General features: G+C 41.4%; 3 protein-coding genes and 1 long non-coding RNA gene across 10 annotated transcripts in view; 3 read left to right on the top strand and 1 right to left on the bottom strand.

Moving 5' to 3' along the window:
- The window catches only part of LOC139564372 (uncharacterized), a 68,818-nt gene that overhangs the window by 34,163 nt on the left and 6,778 nt on the right, over positions 1 to 27,877 (bottom strand). The gene's annotated exons all lie outside the window — the stretch shown is intronic.
- LOC139564226 (uncharacterized) lies at positions 2,301 to 6,503 on the top strand. Its single transcript, XM_071383567.1, has 10 exons — positions 2,301 to 2,432; positions 2,755 to 2,781; positions 3,060 to 3,344; positions 3,874 to 4,188; positions 4,633 to 4,731; positions 4,918 to 4,936; positions 5,046 to 5,077; positions 5,188 to 5,292; positions 5,934 to 5,974; positions 6,119 to 6,503. The coding sequence occupies exons 1-10, from the start codon at positions 2,375 to 2,377 to the stop codon at positions 6,209 to 6,211; spliced, it is 1,074 nt and encodes a 357-aa protein (XP_071239668.1). The 5' UTR covers positions 2,301 to 2,374; the 3' UTR covers positions 6,212 to 6,503.
- LOC139564318 (mucin-2-like) overlaps positions 13,871 to 27,877 on the top strand; it is a 31,230-nt gene continuing 17,223 nt past the window's right edge. For 4 of the 5 annotated variants that reach the window (XM_071383789.1, XM_071383780.1, XM_071383772.1 and 1 more), the window contains exons 1-4: positions 13,871 to 14,192; positions 18,211 to 18,522; positions 18,664 to 18,720; positions 19,050 to 19,166. In XM_071383789.1, coding sequence (XP_071239890.1) covers positions 13,886 to 14,192; positions 18,211 to 18,522; positions 18,664 to 18,720; positions 19,050 to 19,166 — 793 coding nt within the window. In that variant the 5' untranslated portion in view covers positions 13,871 to 13,885. Of the gene's footprint in view, positions 14,193 to 15,713; positions 15,874 to 16,070; positions 16,120 to 18,210; positions 18,523 to 18,663; positions 18,721 to 19,049; positions 19,167 to 27,877 lie in introns of those variants that run through there. The other variant, XM_071383796.1, reaches the window with a different exon arrangement.
- On the top strand, positions 19,188 to 22,759 carry LOC139564388 (uncharacterized). Its single transcript, XR_011672732.1, has 2 exons — positions 19,188 to 21,659; positions 21,846 to 22,759. It is a non-coding gene; the product is annotated as an uncharacterized lncRNA (long non-coding RNA).

The following is a 27,877-nucleotide window of genomic DNA, read 5'->3' as shown; positions in this document are numbered from 1 at the left end:
TTAATTTATGGATACTATTTTTGTCCCTGCGTGCAGATTGAAGTAATTTGATAACTAGCATTACAACAAACAGTATGAAAAAGTAGCCCAACAGGAACATGGTAAAATGGCACAACAGTACATTGTTTACAAACATTCAGATAGTCTTCTTACCCTGAATTGTGACTGTAGAAGGCTCACTGTATATGGATCTAACCTGCTAACATTTAGCACTGTACTGACAATGTATTTTGACCTCAGCAGGTTAACTGTGACCTGTTCATCTGAGAAGCTGAGCTCCTGTGAGTGTATGTCTACAGAGTAAAGGTAGTGTAAATTCACTCTTCCTACTGTGTAGAAGAAACACTGAGCTACAGAGACAGATGTAGGAGTCTGACAGCTCTGCTGAACTGAGTCTCTCTCTCTGATGACTGAAGGACACGCTGTCAGACTAGGCTGAGGAAGGTCTGTGAGATCAGAGGAAAATTATATTTCACACTACGGCAATGTGTTAAATCTCCAATATTATCTAAGTCTTATGTTCCCTTAATCAATATCATTGTACCCACAGACAGAGACAGTGAATAACATCTCCATATTAAGTTAACTAGCCTTTTACTAAACAGATGAAAGTGACTGACTAAAATATTGTTAGCACATTTCATTTAATGAGGAAACTAAAATAGTTAAAATGGAAAAACTACTGTAAAACTACAGTGTGTGGACATCTCACTAACCTTGAGCTTGGAGAGACCAAACAGCATCTAGCAAAGACAAAAAGTCAAATGAGCGTCTTAGTCATTCTGGGTGAAAAAAATGTCTTTGTCTTCTGTTGTCCATTTACATTTATACAGATACAGTATATTAGTAAAATGGAGACTGTTCATTCGCAGTAACTACTCAGTCACACAGTACATCATGACTTACATTCCACATGCTGATCAATTAATTGTTTTATATACAGTACCATGAATGCACATTTGTACAGCATGGTCAACCATCCGGCAGGTCAGTTTTCTTAGGTGACGAGAGGTGGCTATAATACTGTAGGAGAGGTATCATAGCTATGATACATAGTGAAAGTATGCATGTGTTCTCAGTTCTTCATGTGTAGTTTATAACCAGACATACAGTCTATTTACATAGAGACCAGCCAGCATACAAGTCTGAAAGAAAGTCACCTTTATTGAATGAATATTAACAAGCAGGCCAACACTCAATAGTAATATTCTGATACAGCACATACAATAGCAAACGTCCGGGGCACTGGAGACAGCCTCCTACAGTAGGTTTTAAACACAGTATCCATTCTGAACAGAACATTCTCTCTCTTTCTCTCAGGGGGTTTCCTGCAACAGTGTTCTGATTCTCTCTCACTATTTCTTTATCTCTTACACATACACATTCGCGCACACACACACCTAAAGTACACATACACACATATGCATGCGCACACACACACCTACAGTACACACACACACACACACACACACATATGCATGCACACACACACACACTTCTTTTCACATATTTACACCCGCAACACCCCAAAAATATGCCGCCTCTCTCATAACACTGCACAGGCTGTCTACTAGGGGGAAACGATAGGTGAGAAGACGTACACCACTCTAAAACACAACTTCACACTGTCACGATGCAGAGGCAATTCATGTATGAGGACTGGAGCATCATGGGAAATAAGCGCATGTTCACACAAGTAATCATTCAGCATGCTGGACACACATTTAACTTGTTCCTAAATCTTTACTGTACAGCAGAAAACATTTACTATTACAAATAGTACAGTCCCAAACTGACATATTCAATAAGCCAAACTGATTTTTAAAAAATCCATCAAGAATAACTTAAATACAAAAACTTAACGCCATTGTTAAGTAAAGAACATTTAAAAAATCTGCCATTGGTCACATTGTTTTGTTTCATCCAAAGGTTTGCATTTCAACATCATACAATAAATCAAATGCAACTTATACATGACAAAGAAACTGAATCTGTCAGCCTGTATTAGGCTTCTCATACTCTGAATCAGAAAGTCTTTAACTCCTTCGATTGCTTTTGGTGATGTCTGTTGGCCTTCAACTCCTGGGTCGTGTTCAATAGGCACCAAACAGAAGAAAAATGGACTGAAACTGGGAAGAAACGCTCATTCTTATTTTCCTTTGCAAATATCTACAGACAACAAAAATAATGACTGATAAACTATTCTGAATGTTCCTCTACAATATTAGCCACATTTTACGTATGAGACTTGTTTCTGCGCTCTGTGGTTTTCCTGTGAACAAGCTCCACATCTACTTCTCTATTCAAACAACCCTCTCTGACACAGTCACCATCTTCTGTGAAGTCGGACTAACAGTCTGTAGACGTCTGATAAATGGCGTTATTCATCCCTGATATGGCTGGTCATCTGTTTCTGGTCATCCTCCTTTTGGGTGAGTTATTCCTCCATTGCAAGTTCCATCATCTGTTAGTGCTACAGGATTCTCTCTCCTCTTTTAATATTTTACTTCAGGAACTCTTTATATATTTCTGAATCTCATGGCTGTAATAATTGTGTCTTATTCCATTGATCATCTTTATGATGTATTTCTATCATTATTTTGTTCAGATCAGAATGACTACTGCTTGATTACATGCCCATGGATCCATTGTAGTAAATGACACCAACTTGTGCAAAGTGTTCCTGTCTCTCATGTTTATACATTTTTTACAATGGCACATTTTCCTGATCAAGACCTATTTTGTTATTTCCAGACACCTTCCAATACATCGAAGCCCAAGGTCATTACCAAGATCATTGTGTTTTAAACTGGAATTATTTACCTTTTTTTTGTCGAACTATTTTTACTAAATAATTTTACCATCAATCAATCAAAGTTATCGTGTTAACCTAAACTACATTATTGAAGATGCACTGTTATCATCTAATAGACAGCAGTGACTTAATTGTTTTTCTTTTTCAAACGTATATCAAGTGGTACAATATCTATGAGTACTTAAACATTGAAAATGAATTTATAATTAAATGAAAAGGGACCATCATCCCTCTGATCTCACAGACCCACCTCCCAGACTGACAGTGAGCTCTGCAGTCATCAACGAAGGAGACTCAGTTCAGCTGAGTTGTGAGACTCCTGCATCTTTCCATGTGTCTCACTGTTACTTCTACATAGAGGGGGGGAAGAATCTTCCAGACTCATCCTGTATGCAGGCAATAACAGGAACAGAGCTGCTGAAGAGGGCAGGTCCAACATTTCCGGCTGTGGTCAAATTGACGTGTTACTATGCTGTAGGGAAGTCTCACACATCTCCTTTAAGTGACCCTGTCTCAGTCACTGTTCAGGGTAAGTAGGTGGTTTATAAAATCATACACTTATAATACAATATAACACACTATAATATATTAGTATAATATAGTACATCTATAGTATAAAACACCATAATACATTGTTATACCATATTTATTATGCTCTTCTTGAAAATGTGATCTATAATGTTGTGTTTCCTAAACATCTTCATTTCACATAATGATAGGATTTACTGTACTTTGTACAAACATAAATACTGACATAGTCGAACATTTTATTTATGGATTTTCCATACTGTTTATATGTATGGATGACCTGGAATGTTCTTTAAATGCAACGTTCAAAGATACACATTTATATGTTTCTACACCATAGATACTCACTATCAATCAACATACAGTGACACTGCTTCTGTCACTATTGGTAGGAGATTATTGTTCAAATGAATACTGTAAGTTTGAGTTACTGTAATCACATATAAAATCCATCATTATATCATAATGTTGGCTTTATATGAAATTAATCAATGTATGCTATCAACAGTATAGTTGTTTTCTCCTCACAGGTGAACTACAGAAACCAGACATTGATATCAATGACGAATCTTCTCATGGCATCACCATTACTTGTGTACTTCCTGAGTCTGTCAGAGATGGTAGTAGCTGTAACCTGTACACTGGAGACCAGCCTCAGGCCTACAAAGAGGCTCAGGCCATTAGGATGAGGTGGAAGTCATCCGTGAGATTACTCTGTAACTTCAGTGTGTCTAAGAATAATCTGTTCAGTCGTCTGCAGGAGAGGAGAGATGTGAGCTGTGACTACAGAGAGAACACAGGATTTCTCTCTCTCTCTCCACACAGTGATCTATATAACTTTACAGGTAAGGGAGTCATTAATTAGTCTGGCTGACATCTAATTCGAAGTCCTCCTGACTTCAGACTCTGGAAAGGCTATTTTGATGTTGTCGGGACGATGTGTTTTTTTCACTCAAACATCCACTTGGACAGTCATACACAGACCCGAGCACCGCCCCATTCCAATACAACTGTTGGATTTGCAAATCCAAACAAGGAGAGGTCCCAAACCTAAATTGTTAATAAAGGGTATCTCTCTTCCATGTGCACATTAGGTCAAAGCTCCACAGACATTGTTGTGAATTCAAACAGTCCAGAAAGTGTCCTTCTCTAGCTGCCTACCTGTCTTTTTTACGCAACTGAGACATGCAACCTCACAATTTAATGACACATTTTATGAGATCAAATCTTGAGATGTCGAATTGACCCTGGGAGTACAAGCTAATGACCTTCCCAATGTCATCAAACAGAATCAGCTGTGCAAATACAGCAGGCAGTAGTGGGTGTGGCTTCTGGGGTGGGCCTGTTCCTGATGGGATTGACAGCTGTCTGTCTCTGCAAGAGGACCAGTGAGTACTTCTGGTTCTTTATACACAATATTATGCAACATTTTCCAAGTGCCGTTGACATGGGTTAATCTATCAACTCCTTTTGGTGATATTGTATAGGGTAGGCTATATCTATCAACTCATGTCGGTCAAATTGTACAGGGTAGGCTGTATTGACTATAATAATTTAGCCAATTTGTTTTTCAGAGAAAATCAATACTCAGAGGTAAGAATTCCCCTTGTGAATATGATGCAGATTGTATCAACCTTTAGTTCTGTATTGTCCATGATGAGATGTTCTTACCACAACCTTCTTATACTTTTATGTTCTACAGACCTACAGCCAGACAGAATGTTCACAGACAATGTATGTTCCAAACAAAATACATCAAACACTGCACACACTACTAACACAACTACACACATGCATGTACAAACACATATTCTAATTTCATTTTAATTTTGTTTCTGTTGTAGGTGATTTGGTGATGGGAGCTGTGAGCAGTGCAGGCATGTTGGATTCAAAGGATGCTGGGATCTATTCTCTCATCACCTCTGTACCGTCCACGTTATTGCCCTCAGGTGAGTTTGTAACAGAAGGTCTTCTGTCCCTGTCTTCCCCACCTGGGATGTTCATTTGTGACCCTCAGCACAATGGTTGACTTTGTTACTCAATGTCAACTAAACTAACTTAAAACATCAAATAAGGTGTTAGTCAGAGCATCTTGAGAGTGTGAGAACAGAGCTGTAAGTCTACAGGGTGGTTTGTGTCAGGAGCAAGCATAGCAAAGTAACACACACAACCACACTTACACTTACGTGTGCGCACACACACACACACACACACACACACACACACACACACACACACACACACACACACACACACACACACACACCCACACACACACACACACACACACACACACACACACACACACACACACACACACACACACACACACACACACACACACACACACACACACACACACACACACACACACACACACACACACAGACACAACACACACACACACACACACACACACACACACACACACACACACACACACACACACACACACACACACACACACACACACACACACAAACACACACACACACACACACACACACACACACACACACACACACACACACACACACACACACACACACACACACACACCTCTAACTCAGGCTCCCTCTGTGTTGTACAGGCCATGTTGAAGAGAATGGAAAGTCATCTGAAAAAGACAATGTAAGTTCAGAATCACCGACTGTGTTTGGTGACTGTGAAATACTCTCAGTTTCAGATTGATTTTACATCGTTTTAGAATACATTACATGTACAGTACTGTAGTTTCAAAGGACTGAAGTTAAACTGTCTGTTTCTTTTCTCTAGTCTGATACGTACCACGTATACAGCTCAATCCCCGACATACCAGCAACCTCAGCCCAGCCGGATGGGTTGTACAGTCTTCTGCAGACACACTGACACTACACCACTGGCTTTGTGTAGCAATGTCTCACATTTCATACAAATACCCTCTTTCTCACATGATGTCCTTTATTATCACTCATCAAGTTACTGTAAATACGTCTCATAGAAGGTAGTACATATTTTACATGTGGACCCCTGGCTAATGTTACATGCCTGTCCAAGGTATCTGTTACTGTGTTAGTAGTAATCTACTGTATTTATGTCTATTCTGTCATCTTTGTGATACCTCCTTCTATACCAGTTCGATACAATGTATGAAATAAAATGTCTTTGGAGACAAAAGTGATTAATGCAGACAATTTGAAATCATATTATCCTCAATTGGTTAACGAGTAAGACAAGAAGGATATACTGTTTTCCCGGGAACAGGCACAAATCCCCGTCATTTGCGTGAAGAAAATGCGGAGAAAATGGGGCGTACGTCAGGCTGACTTCTGAGAATCCGTAGACGATCGAATAAACTCCCACTGCATTCCGCTCTATTGGCTAACGTGCAATCATTGGAAAATAAAATTGATGATTTATGATTAAGATTATCCTAACAACAATACATTAAAAACTGGAATATCTTATATTTCACCGAGTCGTGGCTGAATGACGACACAGATAATATAGAGCTGGCGGGATTTTCTAAGCACCGGCAGAACAGAGAAGCTACGTCTGGTAAGACGAGGGGTGGGGGTGTGTGTCTATTTGTCAATAACAGCTGGTGCGCGATGTCTAATATTAAAGAATTCTCAAGGTATTGCTTGCCTGAGGTAGAGTACCTTATGACAAGCTGTATACCACACTATTGTCGTGTCTTTGGCTATGCCGGATTAATTGCTATGACATGCTATTCTATAAAATTAAAATTAATATAATTAAATGTAATTAACTAGAGAGGGACACCACGAAATAATATTTATAGAGCTGTTATCTTCCGAATAAACTCTTAAAGATTTAGTAATATTTTACATCAATAGCAGTCAACATCAATCGTCATCTTACTTCAATCTCATATTCTGAAAGTTGTAAATTCTTGGTTATCTGCAAGAATCCTGGCTAACAAGTTGAATCAGCAATACAAAATTGGGTTTAATTATTTATTTACTAAATACCTAACTAATCACACAGAATCACACATACACGATTAAATCATAACTTGATTAGAAATTGCCGTCATAAAGGAAAACGTCCCTAGCGGGCGGAAGAGATATGACAGCTTGTTACACAAAGGAAAGGGGGCTGGGTTTTAGTGAAAGAGCGGGAGACTGGAACAGAGGCGAAGCTGTGCTATCGTAAATACAGTATCTTATGCATTCTAAATTACCGCCCATTTGGAAAAGGAAAATGCAATAAATATTTACTCTGAGCTGCGCTTCAGTAGGTTGGTGGTAGATGGAAGACCGTGTTGCCAAACCGAGTCCTCTGTCCTTTGAAGAATGTCTCTGGTGGTCACTGGATACGTTGTAGTAACGTCGTTGTGTAGTAGACGGGATACTCTGACTGTCCTTCCTAACCTGCGTTTGTAGCAGCTGTTGCTAACTCAACGGCTAGGAGGTATCACTTCTGTAGTGAATACGAGTTCAAAGTTCATACCATTCACAACCAAAGCTCATGCTGATGTTGTCAGGACCCGGTGTGAGAAACAGTCACTTAGTAAACTGAGCCACTAATAGTCGGCAGAACCCAGAAGATGAGGCAGACACAGCAGTACAAAGACGGTGGTTTAATAAAGAAAAAAGGAAAAGATCTTCAGGCAAAAATTAAAAATCCACAACGTCAAAAGTAATTTCCAAGAGAAAAAATGTATATCCTCTAAGACACAAGGAAAATCCACAAAGTGGTAACAACAGCAGGGAAAAAACAAACCTCAAAAGAATTATCAAAAATAAACAAGAACAAAACCAGAGTACCTCAAGAAAATCCAACAAGAGAAACAAATGATCACAGCATGGTTTGGGCTGGGTGCTAACATACAAACACAGAGCAAAGAACTGAGGAACACTAAGGGTATACATACTTTCAAGGGAAATGAGGCACAGGTGCAAATAATAACTGGAACAAGGGAAAAAACAAAAGGGTCAAAAAAGATAAATGGGGGCATCTAGTGACCAAAACATGAACAATCCTGGCCAAATCCTGACAGATGTTGGCTTAGTCCTGTGGTTTTATCTGAACCATTTTGACATGGGATCGTCACCCTCATATCCTCGGAACAGGAAGTTATATTTTTGTCAATGGCTTATATAGTGGAGGGAGAGGGGTGTGTCTGAAAAGTTTATTACCCATATCTCTTCACAGGGGCGGGCCACTGGTTGAGCAGAGGCCTAAACTTATGAAAACCCAAATCTCTCATTTGGAAGCTAGAATTACATTTAATCTCTTCAGAAATAATTTCATATTCAAACATTTGAATTAAACAACAATTCCATGTGAATCCGATACCTCTGATGTTTAGACTTTCCACAGTAGAGTTTATGTCATCCTATCATTGATGAGAATGTCTCAGATGACAACCGAACTGACATAATATACCTTAAGTACCACCGCATATGTTCAGTTGGTCGGATTACCAGAATATAGTTAATTTCCCCCCAACTTCTGATGTTCCCAGAATCTCTATGTTAACCAAGGGGTTTTCTTATGTCACATCAGTATAGTAGGGAGAGGGAAAAAGGGGGAAAGAGGTATTTATGACTGTCATAAACCTACCCCCAGGCCAACGTCATGACACTATGTACCAAGACAGTTCTCATCTATATTATTCATAGCCGTCTATTTACCACCACACACCACTATAACCACAGACCGATGCTGTCACTAAGACCGCATTCAACCAACTCTATAAGGCTATAAAACAACAAGAAAAGGCTCATCCAGAAGCGACAATCCGAGTAGCCAGGGACTTTAATGCAGCCAAACTTAAAACCTTTTTACCACGTTTTTACCAGCATGCCACAAGTGCAACCAGAGGAAAAAAATCTAGATCACCTTTACTCCACAAACAGAGATGCATACAAAGCTCTACCCCACCCTCCATTTGGCAAATCTGACCGTAATTATATCCTTCTGATTCCTGCTTACAAGCAAAAACTAAAGCATGAAGCAACAATGACTCGCTCAAAACAGAAGTGGTCAGATGACGCAGATGCTACACTACCGGACTGCTTTGCTAGCACAGACTGTAACATGATCCGGGATTCATCAAATGGCATTGAGGAGTGTACCACCTCAGTCTCGGCTTCATCAATAAGTGCATTGACGACATCGTCCCCACAGTGACCGTACGTACATATCCCAACCAGAAGCCATGGATTACAGGCAACATCCGCATTGATCTAAATTCTAGAGCTGCCGCTTTCAAGGAGCGAGACACTAATCCGGACGCTGATAAGAAATCCCACTATATCCTCAGACAAACCTTCAAACAAGCAAAGTGTCAGTACAGGATTAAGATTGAATCCTACTCCACTGGCTCTGAAACTCGTCGGATGTGGAAGGGTCTTTTATGCTCGCTTTGAGGCAAGCAACACTGAAGCATGCACGAGAGCACCAGCTGTTCTGGATGACTGTGTGATGACGCTAGCCGTGTGATGACGGTAGCCGATGTGAACAAGACCTTTAAACAGGTCAACATTCACAAAGCCGCGGAGGCAAACGGATTACCAGGACGTGTACTCAAAGCATGCGGGGACCAACTGGAAAGTGTCTTCACTGACATTTTCAACCTCTCCCTGACCGAGTCTGTAATACCTACATGTTTCAAGCAGACCACCATAGTCCCTGTGCCAAAGGAAGAAACGGTAACCTACCTAAATGATTACCGCCCCGTAGCACTCACGTCGGTAGCCAAGAAGTGCTTTGAAAGGCTGGTCATGGCTCACATCAACAGCATCATCCTGGATACCCTAGATCCACTCCAATTCGCATACCGCCCCAAGAGATTCACAGATGACGCAATCTCAATTGCATTCCGCTCTTCCCTTTCCCACCTGGACAAAAGGAACACCTGTGTGAGAATGCTGTTCACTGACTACAGCTCAGCATTCAAACCATAGTGCCCAAGAAGCTCATCAGTAAGCTAAGGACCCTGGGACTAAACACCTCCTTCTGCAACTGGATCCTGGACTTCCTGACGGGTCGCCCCCAGGTGGTAAGGGTAGGCAACAACACGTCTATGACGCTGATCCTCAACACGGGGGCCCCTCAAAGGGTGTGTACTTAGTCTCCTCCTGTATTCCCTGTGCACCCACACCTGTGTGGCCAAACATAACTCCAACACCATCATTAAGTTTGCTGACGAGAGGCCCCCATTAACAATGACAAGGCTTTAGTGGAGCGGGTCGAGAGTTTCAAGTTTCTTGGTGTCCACATCACCAACGAACTAATCATGGTCCAAACACACCAAGACAGACGTGAAGACCGACTCAGGAGACTGAAAAGATTTGGCGAAGGTCCCCAGTGTCACGATCGTTGTCCTCCTCATCTGAGGAGGAGTAGTAAGAAGGATCGGAGGACCAAAATGCAGCGTGATGATTATCCATTTTAATTAGAAAACTTGAAAACAAAGAAAAAACTATAAATGGACAAACGAACGAAAACGTAACAGTCTCGTATGGTGACATTCACAAAGACACAGTAACAGGAACAATCACCCACAACCCACAATACAAAACAGGCTACCTAAATATGGTTCCCAATCAGAGACAACGACTGACACCTGCCTCTGATTGAGAACCATATCAGACCAAACACAGAAACAGACAAACTAGACATACAACATAGAATGCCCACTCCAGACAGCCCCCCCCCCCCCCCAAGGTGCGGACTCCCGCCGCAAAACCTAAACCTATAGGGGAGGGTCTGGGTGGGCATCTGTCCGCGGGTGGAGGCTCTGGCGCGGGACGTGGACCCCACTCCACCATAGTCATTGCCCGCTTCAGTGACCTCTTTGGAGCGGCGACCCTTGCCGCCGACCTTGGACTGGGAACCCGAATAAAGGGCCCCACTGGACTGAGGTGTGCCTCTGGACTGAGGGGCAGCTCAGGACTGAGGGGCAGCTCTGGACTGAAGGGCAGCTCCAGGACTGAAGGGCAGCTCCGGACTGAAGGGCAGCTCCGGACTGAAGGGCAGCTCCGGACTGAAGGGCAGCTCCGGACTGAAGGGCAGCTCCTGACTGAAGGGCAGCTCCGGACTGAAGGGCAGCTCCGGACTGAAGGGCAGCTCCGGACTGAAAGGCGGCTCTGGCAGCTCCTGACTGACGGACGGCTCTGGCGGCTCCTGACTGACGGACGGCTCTGGCGGCTCCTGACTGATGGACGGCTCTGTCGGCTCCTGACTGACGGACGGCTCTGGCGGCTCAGGACAGACGGGTGGCTCAGACGGCGCTGGACAGACAGGCGGCTCAGGCGGCGCTGGACAGACGGGCGGTTCAGGCGGCGCTGGACAGGAGGGAGACTCAGGCGGCGCTGGACAGGAGGGAGACTCAGGCGGCCTGGACAGGAGGGAGACTCAGGCGGCGCTGGACAGGAGGGAGACTCAGGCGGCGCTGGACAGATGGGAGTACCTGTAGAGAGGAAACGGAGAGACAGTCTGGTACGGGGGGCTGCCACCGGAGGCCTGGTGCAGATACGCTGAGCCGGGCAGACAGTCAGTTCTACAGTCATCAGAGAGAGAGATTCATCCATATGTCACAGCGGTTTATTCCCAATTGGTGGCCAATGTTCATTTGGGTCTTTCCGAGCAGGGTTCGTTCTTTTGGTTCTACCCGAGCAGGGTTTGTTCTTTCGGCTCTACCCGAGCAGGGTTCGTTCTTTCGGCTCTACCCGAGCAGGGTTCGTTGTTTTGGCTCTACCCAGGCAGGGTTTGTTCTTTCGGTTCTACCCGAGCAGGGTTCGTTCTTTTGGCTCTACCCGAGCAGGGTTCGTTCTTTTGGTTCTACCCGAGCAGGGTTCGTTCTTTTGGTTCTACCCGAGCAGGGTTCGTTCTTTCGGTTCTACCCGAGCAGGGTTCGTTCTTTTGGCTCTACCCGAGCAGGGTTCGTTCTTTCGGCTCTACCCGAGCAGGGTTCGTTCTTTCGGCTCTACCCGAGCAGGGTTCGTTCTTTCGGCTCTACCCGAGCAGGGTTCGTTCTTTCGGCTCTACCCGAGCAGGGTTCGTTCTTTCGGCTCTACCCGAGCAGGGTTCGTTCTTTCGGCTCTACCCGAGCAGGGTTCATTCTTTCGGCTCTACCCGAGCAGGGTTCGTTCTTTCGGCTCTACCCAAGCAGGGTTCAGTTGTCACTGACAATGAACACACCTTGAAAGCACTGAATGGTCTGAACCAGTATCTGTGTGTTAGAGACCTCATGAATGGTCTTTTGTTACCACCTTATTAATAGACAGCGTGCAGTAGGATGCGTTGATCAGCTGATTGACAGGTGTAGGACTGTAGATCGATAAACTATACATTTTTCTCTAGTATGGATGCTCACTAACATTTTATAGTAATGTAGCCTATAGTTTATCATTATAGTTATTGGCTTGGATGGCGCTGGCTTTAACTCTGACACAACACAACTAACGTTATTTTCAAAACACAACTAGCCTAGGCTACTAATAAGTTTAGCTAACATTAGCGAACCTGAATGAAATAAATATAAAACTAAACTTATACTTGTTTACTTGACTTATCTCTATAATTTGACTCTTTTAAATAATTTTCGCTGGCAAGTTTGCCACCGGCGTGCTGCAGTAGGTATTAAAGCGGAAGTCGAATCCATGACTTCCGTTGTTCGGCTGTGCCCATATAGGAATGTTTGAAAATGAGGCGCATATGTTCTGGTGGAAGGATGAAATAAATAAAAAATGCTCATTTCAATAACGTCTTTAATGAAAACGTGTCCTTAATCTTTTGTTTTTATGTTGGCAACCGTTTTACAAAAACCCATCGAAGCTGAAGATTATTGTGTGATAATTCCCTCCTAAGGGCTGTTCCTGGCACAGGTTCTCATTGTTTATTTCTTAAATAGACAACAGTGTCTTAATTGTTTTTCTCTTCCAAACGTATATAATATTAAGTTGTACATTATCTGTATGAGTAGGTAAACATTGAAAATGAATTTATAATTCAATTAAAAAAGACACTCCATCATCCCTCTGATCTCACAGATCTTCCTCGGCCCAGTCTGACAGTGATTCCTGCAGTCATCAAAGAGAGAGACTCTGTTCAGCTGAACTGTCAGACTCCTCCATCTGTCTCTGAGTGTTACTTCAAAATGTCTGGGCAAGTAGAATTCACCCTACCATCACCCTGTCATCAGACACTCACAGGAACACTACTGGTGAAGTGGACAGGTCAGAGTTCACCAGCTGAGGTCAAAATACAATGTCAGTACAGTGCTACAGGTTCACAAATTAGATCCATATACAGTGAGCCTTCAACAGTCACAATTCAGGGTAAGAAGACTATTTGAATGTTTGTAAACAATGTACTGTTGTGCCATCATTACCATGTTCCTCTTGGGATATGTTATCATACTGTGTGTTGTCATTAGCTATTAGATGAAGCAATCAAGCAATATATTATATCTCCTTCATTTCCCATACTGTCGCTGCATGAGTTAATGGACTCAAGATCCTTAAGTCTGAAATAACAAGGAGGGACTAGGCTATCAGTACATTTCTCAAAACCACTAAATGCTAAATGCTACATTCCTCTATTCTCACAGACATTCCTCAGCTGACAGTGAGTTCTACAGTCATCAGAGAGACAGAATCAGTTCTGCTGAGTTGTGAGACTCCTCCATCTCTCCCTGTGTCTCACTGTTACTTCTACATTGAGGGGGAGAAGATTCTTCCAGACTCATCGTGTACGCAGACAATAACAGGAACTGAGCTGCTCAAGAGGTCTGGTCCAACATTTCCAGCTGTGGTCAAAGTGACGTGTTACTACACTGTATGGAAGTCTCACACATCTCCTTTAAGTGACCCTGTCTCAGTCACTGTTCAGGGTAAGTAGGTGGTTTATAAAATTATACACGTCACTGTTATATTAATTATGCTCGTTCTGAAAATGAGATCTTATAATGTCTTATTTCCTAAACGTCTTCATTTCACATAATGATAGAATTTTCTGTACTTTGTACAATCATAAATACTGATATAGTTGAACATTTTATTTATGGATTTTCCATGTTGTTAGTATGTATTGATAACCAGTAATGTTTTTAAATGCAACATTCAAAGAGACACTCTACACAGTAATACACTCTATTCACGGACCCACCTCCTCCGAGTCTGACAGTCAGTTTATTTTTAACTAGTTAAGTCAGTTAAGAACAAATTCTTATTTACAATGACGGCCTAGGAACAGTGGGTTAACTGCCTTGTTCAGGGCCAGATTGACAGATTTTTACATTGTCAGCTCAGGGATTCGATCTAGGAACCTTTTGATACTGGCCTAACCACTAGGCTACCTGCAGCCCCTGCCGTTCTAAAGTCATCAGAGAGAGAGACTCAGTTCAGCTGAGCTGTCAGACTCCTCCATCTGTCTCTGTAGATCAGTGTTACTTCTACACAGAGGGGAGAGATCCTAAACCCTCACCCTGTACGAGTTCACTCACGGGGACTGAACTGCTCTCGTGGGCAGGTCAAAGTTCATCTGCTGAGATCAAACTGAGATGTTTTTACACAGTAGAACCTCACTATCCATGGATGCACAGGGGATCTGTCTCTGTTACAATTTTTTGTAAGAAATTATTATTCAGATTGTCTTGAATGATTCTGTTTAAATCACAATCTCATCCAATGTCATTTCAAAATAGCTGTTGTGAAGACAAGAAATCCATATAATATTTGAAATGTATATGTCAAAAGTAGAGTTTTAAGATTCCACGGCAAACAACCACAGAGACAGGCCAAAGTACAATCAAAGGTTTTTTATAAACTCAGCTTTACACAGTAATACACAGTATCACTACAGTCCTATATATAAAAAGGCTGGGATTTAGGGCTGTAGGCTAACTAGAAGCAACGGGCCAAACTAACACAGCAGTTGATTCCCGATCCGGCTGTGTGGTAGAGTTGGGTGTAGCCTCTCGCAGCTGCGTCAGGCCAGTCCCCCGTGCAAGAAATATAGTCCATGCAATTAATTTCACACGTGAGAATGTAAGGAATTAAGTGAAAGGCAATCGTTGTAAACACACAGCACACATGATTAAATGGCACTCATAAATAGGAATGATATCAAATAAGACATGCTGTTAACTCATATAAAAAGAATGGCAGGCTCAAGTTTAGTAAGATTCAGTGTCACTTGTGACATGTACATTACATTCAAATAGAGTGATGTAAAAAGGAGTCTCTGTACGTTCCTAACAGATCCAAAACCAGTGATTACAGTCAATCTTGATGAGGACTTCACCATCATCTGTTTTATTCCTGGATCAGTCAGTCCTGACACCACCTGTAACCTGTATGTTGGAGAGGAGAGTCAGCCATCCTTCACAGCAAAGATCAAGAAGAGAAAAAACACCTCAGCATCCGGACAGCAGTTCTGTATATTCACTCCAAAACATAGTGATCTGATCAGTCGTCTACAGTCAGTGAGGCGTAAGGAGGTGAGCTGTGACTACAGAGTGAGCTCAGGACCAAACTCTCTCTCTCCACGCAGTGATGGGTACAGCTTGGCAAGTGAGTCATTATATAAAGAAATCTATCAGGGCTGCAGGTCTTCATGATCTGACTCACTTTTATTTTAGCATCTTCTTAGTATGACTATGTTAATTCTGACCAACAAACTAAATTCCACATTTCAATCCCAAACCTTACTTGTCATTCTGAATCCTCATTCTACTGACTCAACTGCACCACTCATCATAACCTCTGAGATCTCTACAGGAAACACCACTGACCCCACACTGACTCCAATGGGGATAGGTAAGGATCATTTACAGCATTGTGGTTTAACAGGACAATAGAAGCTGCTGGTGATTCTCTCTGACAACAAGTACAAAATGTGTAACACTTGTAAAGTTACTTTTAGAATGATCTTATACTGTAGCTCCTTGGTTAGCTCCATAAACAATCCAATAATAATTTCCAGCGCTGTCATTCCCAGCATTCAGTGCCTTCGTTATTCAGACACCATGAAATTTTGTTATGTTACAGCCTTATTTTTAAATGCATTAAATAATTTTTGACACACATCAATCTACATACAATAACCCATAATGACAAAGCAACAAAAGGTTTTTAGACATTTTTGCTAATAATCAAAATAAAAATAAACTGAAATATCATATTTACAAAAGTATTCAGACCCTTTACACAGTACTTTGTTGAAGTATCTTTGGCGGCGATAACAGCATCGAATCGTCTTGGGTATGACGCTACAAGCTTGGCACACCTGGATTTGGGGAGTTTCTTCCATTCTTCTCTGCAGAAGAATGGGATAATGTTATTATGCCGCCGGAGGGGATGGCTGCTGTTTTACGGGCTCCTAACGAGCTGTGCTATTTTGTTCGTTTTTTCACATTGTCTGTAAAGAACTTCTGGATATCATAACAGTGATTTCTCACCTCGAACTGGACAAAGATTTTGTCTTTAACGAATCCGAAGTGAACGATATACTGCTTTCTCGAGAACAGGCTCAAATCTCTGTCATTCGTGTGAAGAAAAGACGGAGGAAAAGGGGGCAGAGATCGGGCTGCCTTCTGAAAATTCGTAGGCGAGTGAGTAAATCTCTGCTACCATCTGTTCTATTGGCCAAACGCAATAATTGGAAAATAAAATGGATGATCTGCGATTAAGACTGTCCTACCAACTGGAGATTAAAAACGGTATTATATTATCTTTTACCGAGTCGTGGCTGAATGACAACACGGATAATATAGAGCTGGCTAGGTTCTCCGCATTGGCAGGACAGAGAAGCTACGTCTGGTACGACGAGGGGCGGGGCTGTGTATCTATTTGTCAATAACAGCTGGTGACCGATGTCTAATATTAAAGAAGTCTCCAGGTATTGCTCGCCTGAGATAGAGGACCTCATGATAAGCTGTAGACCACACTATCTTCCAAGAGTGTTCTCATTTATATTATTCGTAGCTGTCTATTTACCACCACAAACCGATGCTGGCACTAAGACCAGCATGTCACGTGCAACCAGAGGAAAAAATCTCTAAACCACCTTTACTCCACACACAGAGACGCATAAAAAAATCTCCCTCGCCCTCGACAATAATTATATCCTCCTGATTCCTGCTTACAAGCAAAAACTAAAGCAGGAAGTACCAGTGACTCGGGTAATACAGAAGTGGTCAGATGACGTGGATGCTATGGTACAGGTCTGTTTTGCTAGCACAGACTATGTTCCAGGATTCCTTCAAAGGCATTGAGGAGTATACCACCTATGTCATTGGCTTCATCAAAAAGTGCATCAACGACTTCACCCCCAAAGTGACTGTACGTTGATATCCCAACCAGAAGCATTGGATTTACAGGCAACATCCGTATCGAGCTAAAGGCTATAGCTGCCGCTTTCAAGGAGCAGGACACTAATCCGGACGCTTATAAGAAATCCCGCAACGCCCTCAGACAAACCATTAAACAGTCAAAGCGTCAATAAATGATTAAGATTGAATCCTACTACACTGGCTCTGACTCTCGTCGGATGTGGCAGGGCTTGAAAACTTTTACAGACTACAAAGGGAAATCCAGCCGCGAGCTGCCCAGTGACGAGGGTCTACCAGACCAGCTAAATGCCTTTTATGCTCGCTTCGAGGCAAGCACTTGTTAAATCGCGCCCGGGTCGGGGCGAGGGGACGGACAAAAGTTAAACTGTTACATAAAGACACAGCACACATGATTAAATGGCACTCATAAATAGGCATGATATCAAATAAGACATGCTGATACGTACTATAAAGAGAATGGCAGGCTCAAGTTTAGTAAGAGTCAGTGTCACTTGTGACATGTACATTACATTCAAATAGAGTGATGTAAAAAGGAGTCTCTGTCCTTTCCTAACAGATCCAAAACCAGACATTACAGTCAATTTTGATGGGTACTTCAACATCATCTGTTTGATTCGTGGATCCGTCAGTCCTGACACCACCTGTAACCTGTATGTTGGAGAGGAGAGTCAGCCATCCTTCACAGCAAAGATCAAGAAGAGAAAACCCCTCTCAGCTTCCAATCAGGGGTTCTGTAGATTCCTTGTAACTGAGAGTGATCTGATCAGAAGTCTACAGTCAGTGAGGAGTAAGGAGGTGAGCTGTGACTACAGAGTGAACTCTGGACCAAACGCTCTCTCTCCACGCAGTGATGGGTACAGCTTTACACGTGAGTCATTATCTAAAGAAATCTATCAGTGCTGCAGGTCTTCATGATCTAACTCACATTGATTTTAGCATCTTCTTAGTATGACTATGTTAATTCTGACCAACAAACTAAATTCCACATTTCAATCCCAAATGGTTTCAGATCTGGTGGGAGTTCACATCAGTGATCCAACAACTATAAAGACACCTTCTGTAGCAGGTAGGCCACACATTTATACAGCTGTTACACATGTTTACCTTTGTTTCATTATGATTTTTAACAGAACACTGTTGTTGTGATCAAATTATTAACATTATCCTAGGACAACAGTGAATTCTACAACAGGTTTGTTGGTCCTCTAGAGACAATTTTCATTTTTATTGCAAATATCCAATTGTAAGTACACAACACGTCAACCCTATACTTATTAGTAATCTTGAGTATAAATATGAAACATTCATAATTAATGAATCAACTCAAACCACAGATTTTAAAGGAATCAACAACTCAAAATAAGATAATATCCATTGATATTGTTCTCATTTCAGAAACCTTTCTTGTCATCCTGACTCCTCATTCTACTGAATCAACTGCACCACTCGTCATAACCTCTGAGATCTCTACAGGAAACACCACTGACCCCACACTGACTCCAATGGGGATAGGTAAGGATCATTTACAGCATTGTGGTTTAACAGGACAGTAGAAGCTGCTGGTGATTCTCTCTGACAACAAGTACAAAATGTGTAACACTTGTATAGTTACATTTAGAATGATCTTATACTGTAGCTCCTTGGTTAGCTCCATGAACAATCCAATGTTAATTTCCAGCGCTGTCATTCCCAACATTTTGTGCCTTCGGTATTCAGACACCTTGACTTTTTCCAAATTTTGTTATGTTACAGCCTTATTTTTAAATGCATGAAATCATTTTTGACACACATCAATCTACATACAATAACCCATAATGACAAAGCAACAAAAGGTTTTTAGACATTTTTGCTAATAATCAAAATAAAAATAAACTGAAATATCATATTTACAAAAGTATTCAGACCCTTTACAAAGTACTTTGTTGAAGTATCTTTGGCGGCGATAACAGCATCGAATCGTCTTGGGTATGACGCTACAAGCTTGGCACACCTGGATTTGGGGAGTTTCTCCCATTCTTCTCTGCAGAAGAATGGGATAATGTTATTATGCCGCCGGAGGGGATGGCTGCTGTTTTACGGGCTCCTAACGAGCTGTGCTATTTTGTTCGTTTTTTCACATTGTCTGTAAAGAACTTCTGGATATCATAACAATGATTTCTCACCTCGAACTGGACAAAGATTTTGTCTTTAACGAATCCGAAGTGAACTATATACTGCTTTCTCGAGAACAGGCTCAAATCCCTGTCATTTGCGTGAAGAAAAGACGGAGAAAAAGGGGGCAGAGATCGGGCTGCCTTCTGAGAATTCGTAGGCGAGTGAGTAAACCTCTGCTACCATCTGTTCTATTGGCCAAACGCAATAATTGGAAAAAATAAAATGGATGATCTTCGATTAAGACTGTCCTACCAACTGGAGCTTAAAAACTGTATTATATTATCTTTTACCGAGTCGTGGCTGAATGACAACACGGATAATATAGAGCTGGCTGGGTTCTCCGCATCGGCAGGACAGAGAAGCTACGTTTGGTAAGACGAGGGGCGGGGGTGTGTATCTATTTGTCAATAACAGCTGGTGACCGATGTCTAATATTAAAGAAGTCTCCAGGTATTGCTCGCCTGTCATAGAGGACCTCATGATAAGCTGTAGACCACACTATCTACCAAGAGAGTTCTCATTTATATTATTCGTAGCTGTCTATTTACCACCACAAACCGATGCTGGCACTAAGACCAGCATGTCACATGCAACCAGAGGAAAAAAACTCTAAACCACCTTTACTCCACACACAGAGACGCATACTAAGCTCTCCCTCGCCCTCCATTTGGTAAATCTGACAATAATTCTATCCTCCTGATAACTGCTTACAAGCAAAAACTAAAGCAGGAATTACCAGTGACTCGGATAATACGGAAGTGGTCAGATGACGTGGATGCTATGGTACAGGTCTGTTTTGCTAGCACAGACTATGTTCCGGGATTCCTTCAAAGGCATTGAGGAGTATACCACCTCTGTCATTGGCTTCATCAAAAGTGCATCAACAACTTCACCCCCAAAGTGACTGTACGTTGATATCCCAACCAGAAGCCATGGAATTACAGGCAACATCCGCATCGAGCTAAAGGCTATAGCTGCCGCTTTCAAGGAGCGGGACACTAATCCGGACGCTTATAAGAAATCCTGCAACGCCCTCAGACAAACCATTAAACAGTCAAAGCGTCAATACATGATTAAGATTGAATCCTACTACACCGGCTCTGACGCTCGTCGGATGTGGCAGGGCTTGAAAACTTTTACAGACTACAAAGGGAAATCCAGCCGCGAGCTGCCCAGTGACGAGGGCCTACCAGACGAGCTAAATGCCTTTTATGCTCGCTTCGAGGCAAGTACTTGTTAAATCTACCTCGAAAGGCTAAAGATGGATTTTCCACAATCTACAGTTTCCCATGTGTATCAAGCACAGGAGGTTGATGGCACCTTAATTTGGGATGACGGGCTCGTGGTAATGTCTTCTGTGGAATGAATGGAATAGTATCAGGTATACCATTTAAGCCAATATAATGAGCCGTCCTCCCCTCAGCAGCTTCCACTGGTATCAAGAAATGTCCACCACCGAAAGGACATCCAGCCAACTTGACACAAATGTGGAAATTGAAGTCAACATGGGCCAACATCCCTGTGGAATGCTTTCGACACCTTGTAAAGTCTATTCCTCGACGAATTGAGGCTGTTCCGACGGCAAAATGGGGTGGGGGAGGTGCAACTCAATATTTAAGGAAGCTGTTCCTAATGTTTGGTATACTCAGTGTATATCCCTAAATCAATGAAGTAGCATTTTACTGAATTCTACAGTACATATATCATAAAGATATCCCTCTCTGGATCCCTCTCCTCTCTCTCCATCAGAGCCACTTGATTTCCTGTGGCGTCACATCCTCACTGTGTTGGTTCTACTGGCTACCTGTGGAGTAATTATACACTATGTCTTCTCCCATCAATGCCCTATAGGTCAGTTTACATGTCAATCACTTCCTATAAGCCAGTAGGAAATAGTAATGTGTAGATTGTAATGTATGATGATTTGGGCTGTAGCAAGGCTAAGTAAAATAGTAAATCAATGTGATTTGTGTACATGTCGTTTAAGCTAAAGGTGTATGTGAATATGACATGTACACAGTACATCTGTCTTTTCAGCTGTTCCAAAGAGAAGCAGGAGGGTGGACCAGAGCAATGAAGACTTTTCCTTGACAGTGTGCTAAATCACTGTGCATACCTACAAACATACACGCACGCACACACACACACACACACACACATAGAGACACACAAACATATTTTTACATTCAATTAAAAAAAAAAGATTTTTGTGATTTTTCTGTGATTTTTTGGAGATTTCGGTGATTTTCCTTTAGAAATTGAGTGCATGATAGTGTTGCTTGGCAAGTTGAAAACTTAATGTACAAAGTGTACATACATACATTGACTGTACAAAACATTAAGAACACTCTCCCCACAGTTTGGAGTAAGTTACTAACTAGCGTTATGGACTCTACAAGGTGTTGAAAGCGTTCCACAGGGATGCTGACTCCAAGGCTTCCCACAGTTGTGTCAAGTTGGATGGCTGTCCTTTGGGTGGTGGACCATTCTTGATACACACGTGAAACTGTTGAGCATGAAAAACCCAGCAGCGTTGCAGTTCTTGACACAAACAGGTGCGCCTGGCACCTACTATCATACTCCGCTGAAAGGCACGTAAATATTTTGTCTTTCCCAATCGATGTCTCAATTGTCTCAAGGCTTAAAAATCCCTCTTTAATCTGTCTCCTCCCCTTCATCTACAATGCTTGAAGTGGATTTAATAACAAGTGACATCAATAAGGGATCATAGCTTTCACCTGAATTCACCTGGTCAGTCTTTGTCATGGAAAGAGCAGGTGTTCATAATGTTTTGTTTTGTACACATATACATACATACATTTGCACACATACATTTTTGTTTAACACCGTTTTCCTACCTTTTCTATAATCTTTGTTGAAATTGACTGCATGATAGTGTTGAAGGCAAGTTGCACACAGCAATGTTCATTATTAAAGCTTTTCAAATAACAGTTTGTCTCAAGGATCTTTATTATTTACAAATAATATGTAATAGTCTGTTTAGCCTGGGTGCCAGTCTGTTTCTACTCTCTTGGCAACTCCATGTTTACACAATTTCATAAGGAGTTGGCAAGAGAGCATTAAAAGACTGGCACCCAGGCTAGTGTCTGATTGGTGTTAATGTCAATAATACATTTCCTACATACAGTTGAAGTCAGAAGTTTACATACACTTAGGTTGGAGTCATTAAAACTTGTTTTTAAACAACTCCACACATTTCTTGTTAACAAACTAAAGTTTTGGCAAGTCGGTTAGGACATCTACTTTTTCCAACAATTGTTTACAGACAGATTATTTCACTTATAATTCACTATATCACAATTCCAGTGGGTCAAACGTTTACATACACTAAGTTGACTGTGCCTTTAAACAGCTTGGAAAATTCCAGAAAAGGATGTCATGGCCTCAGAAGCTTCTGATAGGCTAATTGACATAATTTGAGTCAATTGGAGGTGTACCTGTGGATGTATTTCAAGGCCTACCTTCAACCTCATTGCCTCATTGGGAAAATCAAAAGAAATCAGCCAAGACCTCACAAAAAATAATTGTAGACCTCCACAGACCTCCACATCCTTGGGAGTAATTTCCAAATGCCTGAAGGTACCATATTCATCTGTACAAACAATAGTACGCAAGTATAAACACCATGGGACCACGCAGCCATCAAACCGCTCAGGAAGGAGACGCGTTCTGTCTCCTAGAGATGAACGTACTTTGGTGCGAAAAGTGCAAATCAATACCATAACAACAGCAAATGACCTTGTGAAGATGCTGGAGGAAACAGATACAAAAGTATCTTCATCCACAGTAAAACGAGTCCTATATCGACATAACCCAGACTACGGTTTGCAACTGCACATGGGGACAAAAATCGTACATTTTGGAGAAATGTCCTCTGGTCTGATGAAACAAAAATAGAACTGTTTGGCCATAATTACCATCGTTATGTTTGGAGGAAAAAGGGGGATTCTTGCAAGCCGAAGAACACCATCCCAACCGTGAAGCACAGAGGTGGCAGAATCATGTTGTAGGGGTGCTTTGCTGCAGGAGGGACTGGTGCACTTCACAAAATAGATGTCATCATGAGGTAGGAAAATTATGTGGATATATTGAAGCAACATCTCAAAACATCAGTCAGGAAGTTAAAGCTTGGTCGCAAATGGGTCTTCCAAATGGACAATGACTCCAAGCATACTTCCAAAGTTGTGGCAAACTGGCTTAAGGACAAAAGTCAAGGTATTGGAGTGGCCGTCACAAAGCCCTGACCTCAATCCAAAAGAACATTTGTGGGCAGAACTGAAAAAGCGTCTGCGAGCAAGGAGGCTTACAAACCTGACTCAGTTACACCAGCTCTGTCAGGAGGAATGGGCCAAAATTCACCCAACTTATTGTGGGAAGCTTTTGGAAGGCTACCCAAAACATTTGACCCAAGTTAAACAATTTAAAGGCATTGCTACTAAATACTAATTGAGTGTATGTAAACTTCTTACCCACTTCGATTGTGATGAAAAAAATAAAAGCTGAAATCGTTCTCTCTATTATTATTCTGACACTTCACATTCTTAAAATAAAGTGGTGATCCAAACAGACCGAAGACAGGGTATTTTACTCGGATTAAATGTCAGGAATTGTGAAACTGAGTTTAAATGTATTGGGCCAAGATGTATGTATACTTCCGACTTCTACTGTATTATAGTTCAACTCAAATATTCTGATTGATAAAAAATATATATTTTGGGAAAAAAATATTAAAAAGGGTATTATATTTATGTTATTATGAATATAAATGGTAGAGTTATGTCACAACTGCAGCTTTTGGAAATTTATGAGAAGGTTTGCTCAATCCAAAGTTACAACCAATTGATTGCAGCACTACCGCAGAAATGGAGGAGGCAAGTAGAAGGGGGAAGACGTTGGGTACTGGTCTGTCTGCCCTGTATGAAGGACCAAAACTAGTGAAAAACATTTTTATAAACCGAAAACTCTATCAGTTTCTTTGAGGACCAAAATGTTGACAGCTGTGCCATACAGGTTGTAAAATAACAGGGAAGAAATGTTTGATGCACCAATTCCATGGTACATGGTGTATGACATTCAAAACAACGCAATATTCAACACTGAGTTTTTCCAATTTAAATTACTGTACAACATTTTTTCCACTAATAAAATGTTAAATATATGCGGCATACAACCATCTCAGCTCTGCAGATTTTGCTGTGAAGAGACAGAATCATTAGTCCATTTATTCTGGTTTTGCCCCCAGGTAGCCCGTTCCTGGTTACAAGTTCAGGAATGGCTGAAAGATCACAACATTCATTTTAAATTAACGCTACAAATACTACAGTTGAGAGATTTGGAAAGACAATCAATCAATCAACAATATAATAATACTCTAAGCAAAAATATGTATCTTTAACCCCATAGAGTCAATGTCCGTGCCCCTGTGGAAATCTAATTAGCAAAATGAAAGCACACAATTACCAGAAAAATTGTTTTGTTTATATTTTAATTTCTATAAGCAAATTCATACTTTCTTTTCATTGCCAGAGACAAGACCCAGTTGTTTGTTCGATTAGTTCGATATTTACAGACGCGACCCAGTTGTTCGTTCTTTACGTTCCGTTGCCATGCTCAGTGGCAACGTTCTTACCCCTTCCTTGCTGCTAGCTAGCCAATTAGCTACGGCTACACAGTCACGACCTCTGCAGCCAGAATAACAGTGAAGTTCATTCCGTTGCATTTGTTTAAGCTGTTTATCCCATTTATACCACAGTTGAGAAAGAAAACAATATTATAAGCACAAATTTACCTGGTAGAAATGACATTTTTTGTTGATATTTTCATTTATATAAGAGAATTCCTAATTTCTCATCTTTTGGTTGCTAGAGACTCGACCCAGTTGTTCGTTCGATTAGTTCGATGTTTATGGAGGCGACCCAGTCGTTTGTTCTTTATGCGAGCATGGCAGAGTTCTTATCACTTGCTTGCTAGCTACTGCAGCCACGGCTAACACAGACTCGACCTCAGCAGTCAGAATAACAGCAAAGTAGCTGTTATCTGTTGACATTCATTTGAATACATTCATAAAAATTAGCTGATAATGCCCAATTTTGTCTGGCATTGCTAGAAAAGTTTGCCTTCTCGTCAGGACACTCGTCAACACTGATTGTTAATTACGAGGAGATTACATTGCATAACAAACACCCGGCTAGAAGCTAGCTAAATAGTTTGATGCTAGCAAACCTGCCAATATGACAGTGGAGTAACTACCGTTCGGAATCTACAAACGATTTCGTGTGAAGACCGAATTTCGGGATGTCTCATGGTCTGACAAACACCGCTCTAGCTCTGTCACCTTTCACCGCAATTGCGGAAGAGCGACATAGGCGGATGAGGTGGATTGAGACGCATCCAATGCAAAATATATCTCTAGCTTAAAGTGACAGATTTTTAAGAGGATGTTTTTTATGCTAATTAGATTTCCACTGGGGCACAGACATCAACCTTAAGGGGTTTAATGACTGGGGAGTTTTCCAGGATAAAAAGAAACAGAATGGAGCAAAACACAGGCAAAGTCCTAGAAGAAAACTGGTTCAGTCTGCTTCCACCAGACACTGGTAGATGAATTCACCTTTCAGCAGGACAATAAGCTAAAACACAAGGCCAAATATAAATTAGAGTTGACACCTAGACGACAGTGAATGTTCCTGAGTGGCAGGGTTAAAGTTTGGTCTTAAATCTTCTTGAAAATCTATGGCAAGGCCTGAAAATGTCTAGCAATGTCTAGCAATGATCAACAACCAATTTGACAAAGCTTGAAAAATAATTAAAATAACAAATGGGCAAATGTTGCACAATCCAGGTGTGGAAAGCTCAAGCCAGGTGCACACACATTACACGATTTTAGACCCGATTAAACTGTCCCAGACAAATTATTGAGATCGGAGACAATATCGGCATGTTGTTGTCTACTCGGTGCACGCATCCGTCACTGAGGCTCGTTTAGTGTAAGTGGGTATGATGAGGGCTACTGATCTTGTCTTTGAGCAGTCCCAGAGGTCCCGATATTTTATCGGCATAAAATCTGCAATGCTCTTGTAGTGTGAGATGTGCAACGACAATTTCTAGAACGGTGATGAGCAATAACCAATGCTTTGATGCACCTGTATTGACCTCGCCTTCTGGATGATAGCGGTGTGAACAGGCAGTGGCTCGGTTGGCTATTGTCCTTGATGATCTTTTTGGCCTTCCTGTGACATCGGGTGCTGTAGGTGTCATGGAGGAAAGTATGAATTTGCTTATAGAAATTAAAATATAAACAAAACAATTTTTCTGGTAATTGTGTGCTTTCATGTTGCTAATTAGATTTCCACAGGGGCACGGACATTGACTCTATGGGGTTAAAGATAAATATTTTTGCTTAGAGTATTATTATATTGTTGATTGATTGATTGTCTTTCCAAATCTCTCAACTGTAGTATTTGTAGCGTTAATTTAAAATGAATGTTGTGATCTTTCAGCCATTCCTGAACTTGTAACCAGGAACGGGCTACCTGGGGGCAAAACCAGAATAAATGGACTAATGATTCTGTCTCTTCACAGCAAAATCTGCAGAGCTGTGATGGTTGTATGCCGCATATATTTAACATTTTGTTAGTGGAAAAAAATTTGTACAGTAATTTAAATTGGAAAAACTCAAAGTGTTGAATCTTGCGTTGTTTTGAATGTCATACACCATGTTCCATGGAATTGGTACATCAAACATTTCTTCTCTGTTATTTTATAACCTGTATGGCACAGCTGTCAACATTTTGGTCCTCAAAGAAACTGATAGAGTTTTCGGTTTATAAAAATGTTTTTCACCAGTTTTGGTCCTTCATATAGGGCAGACAGACCAGTTCCCTACTTCTTCCCCCTTCTACTTGCCTCATCCATTTCTGCGGTAGTGCTGCAATCATTTGGTTGTAACTTTGGATTGAGCAAACCTTCTCATATATTTCCAAAAGCTGCAGTTGTGACATAACTCTGTCACGCGGGACTAGGTGGGTGAAGAAATCAGACGCAGAGAG

Source organism: Salvelinus alpinus, chromosome 2, assembly GCF_045679555.1.
Source record: "Salvelinus alpinus chromosome 2, SLU_Salpinus.1, whole genome shotgun sequence".
NCBI lineage: Eukaryota > Metazoa > Chordata > Actinopteri > Salmoniformes > Salmonidae > Salvelinus > Salvelinus alpinus.
Note: the sequence above shows the minus strand (reverse complement) of the source record. Positions and strands in the feature narration are given on the sequence as shown.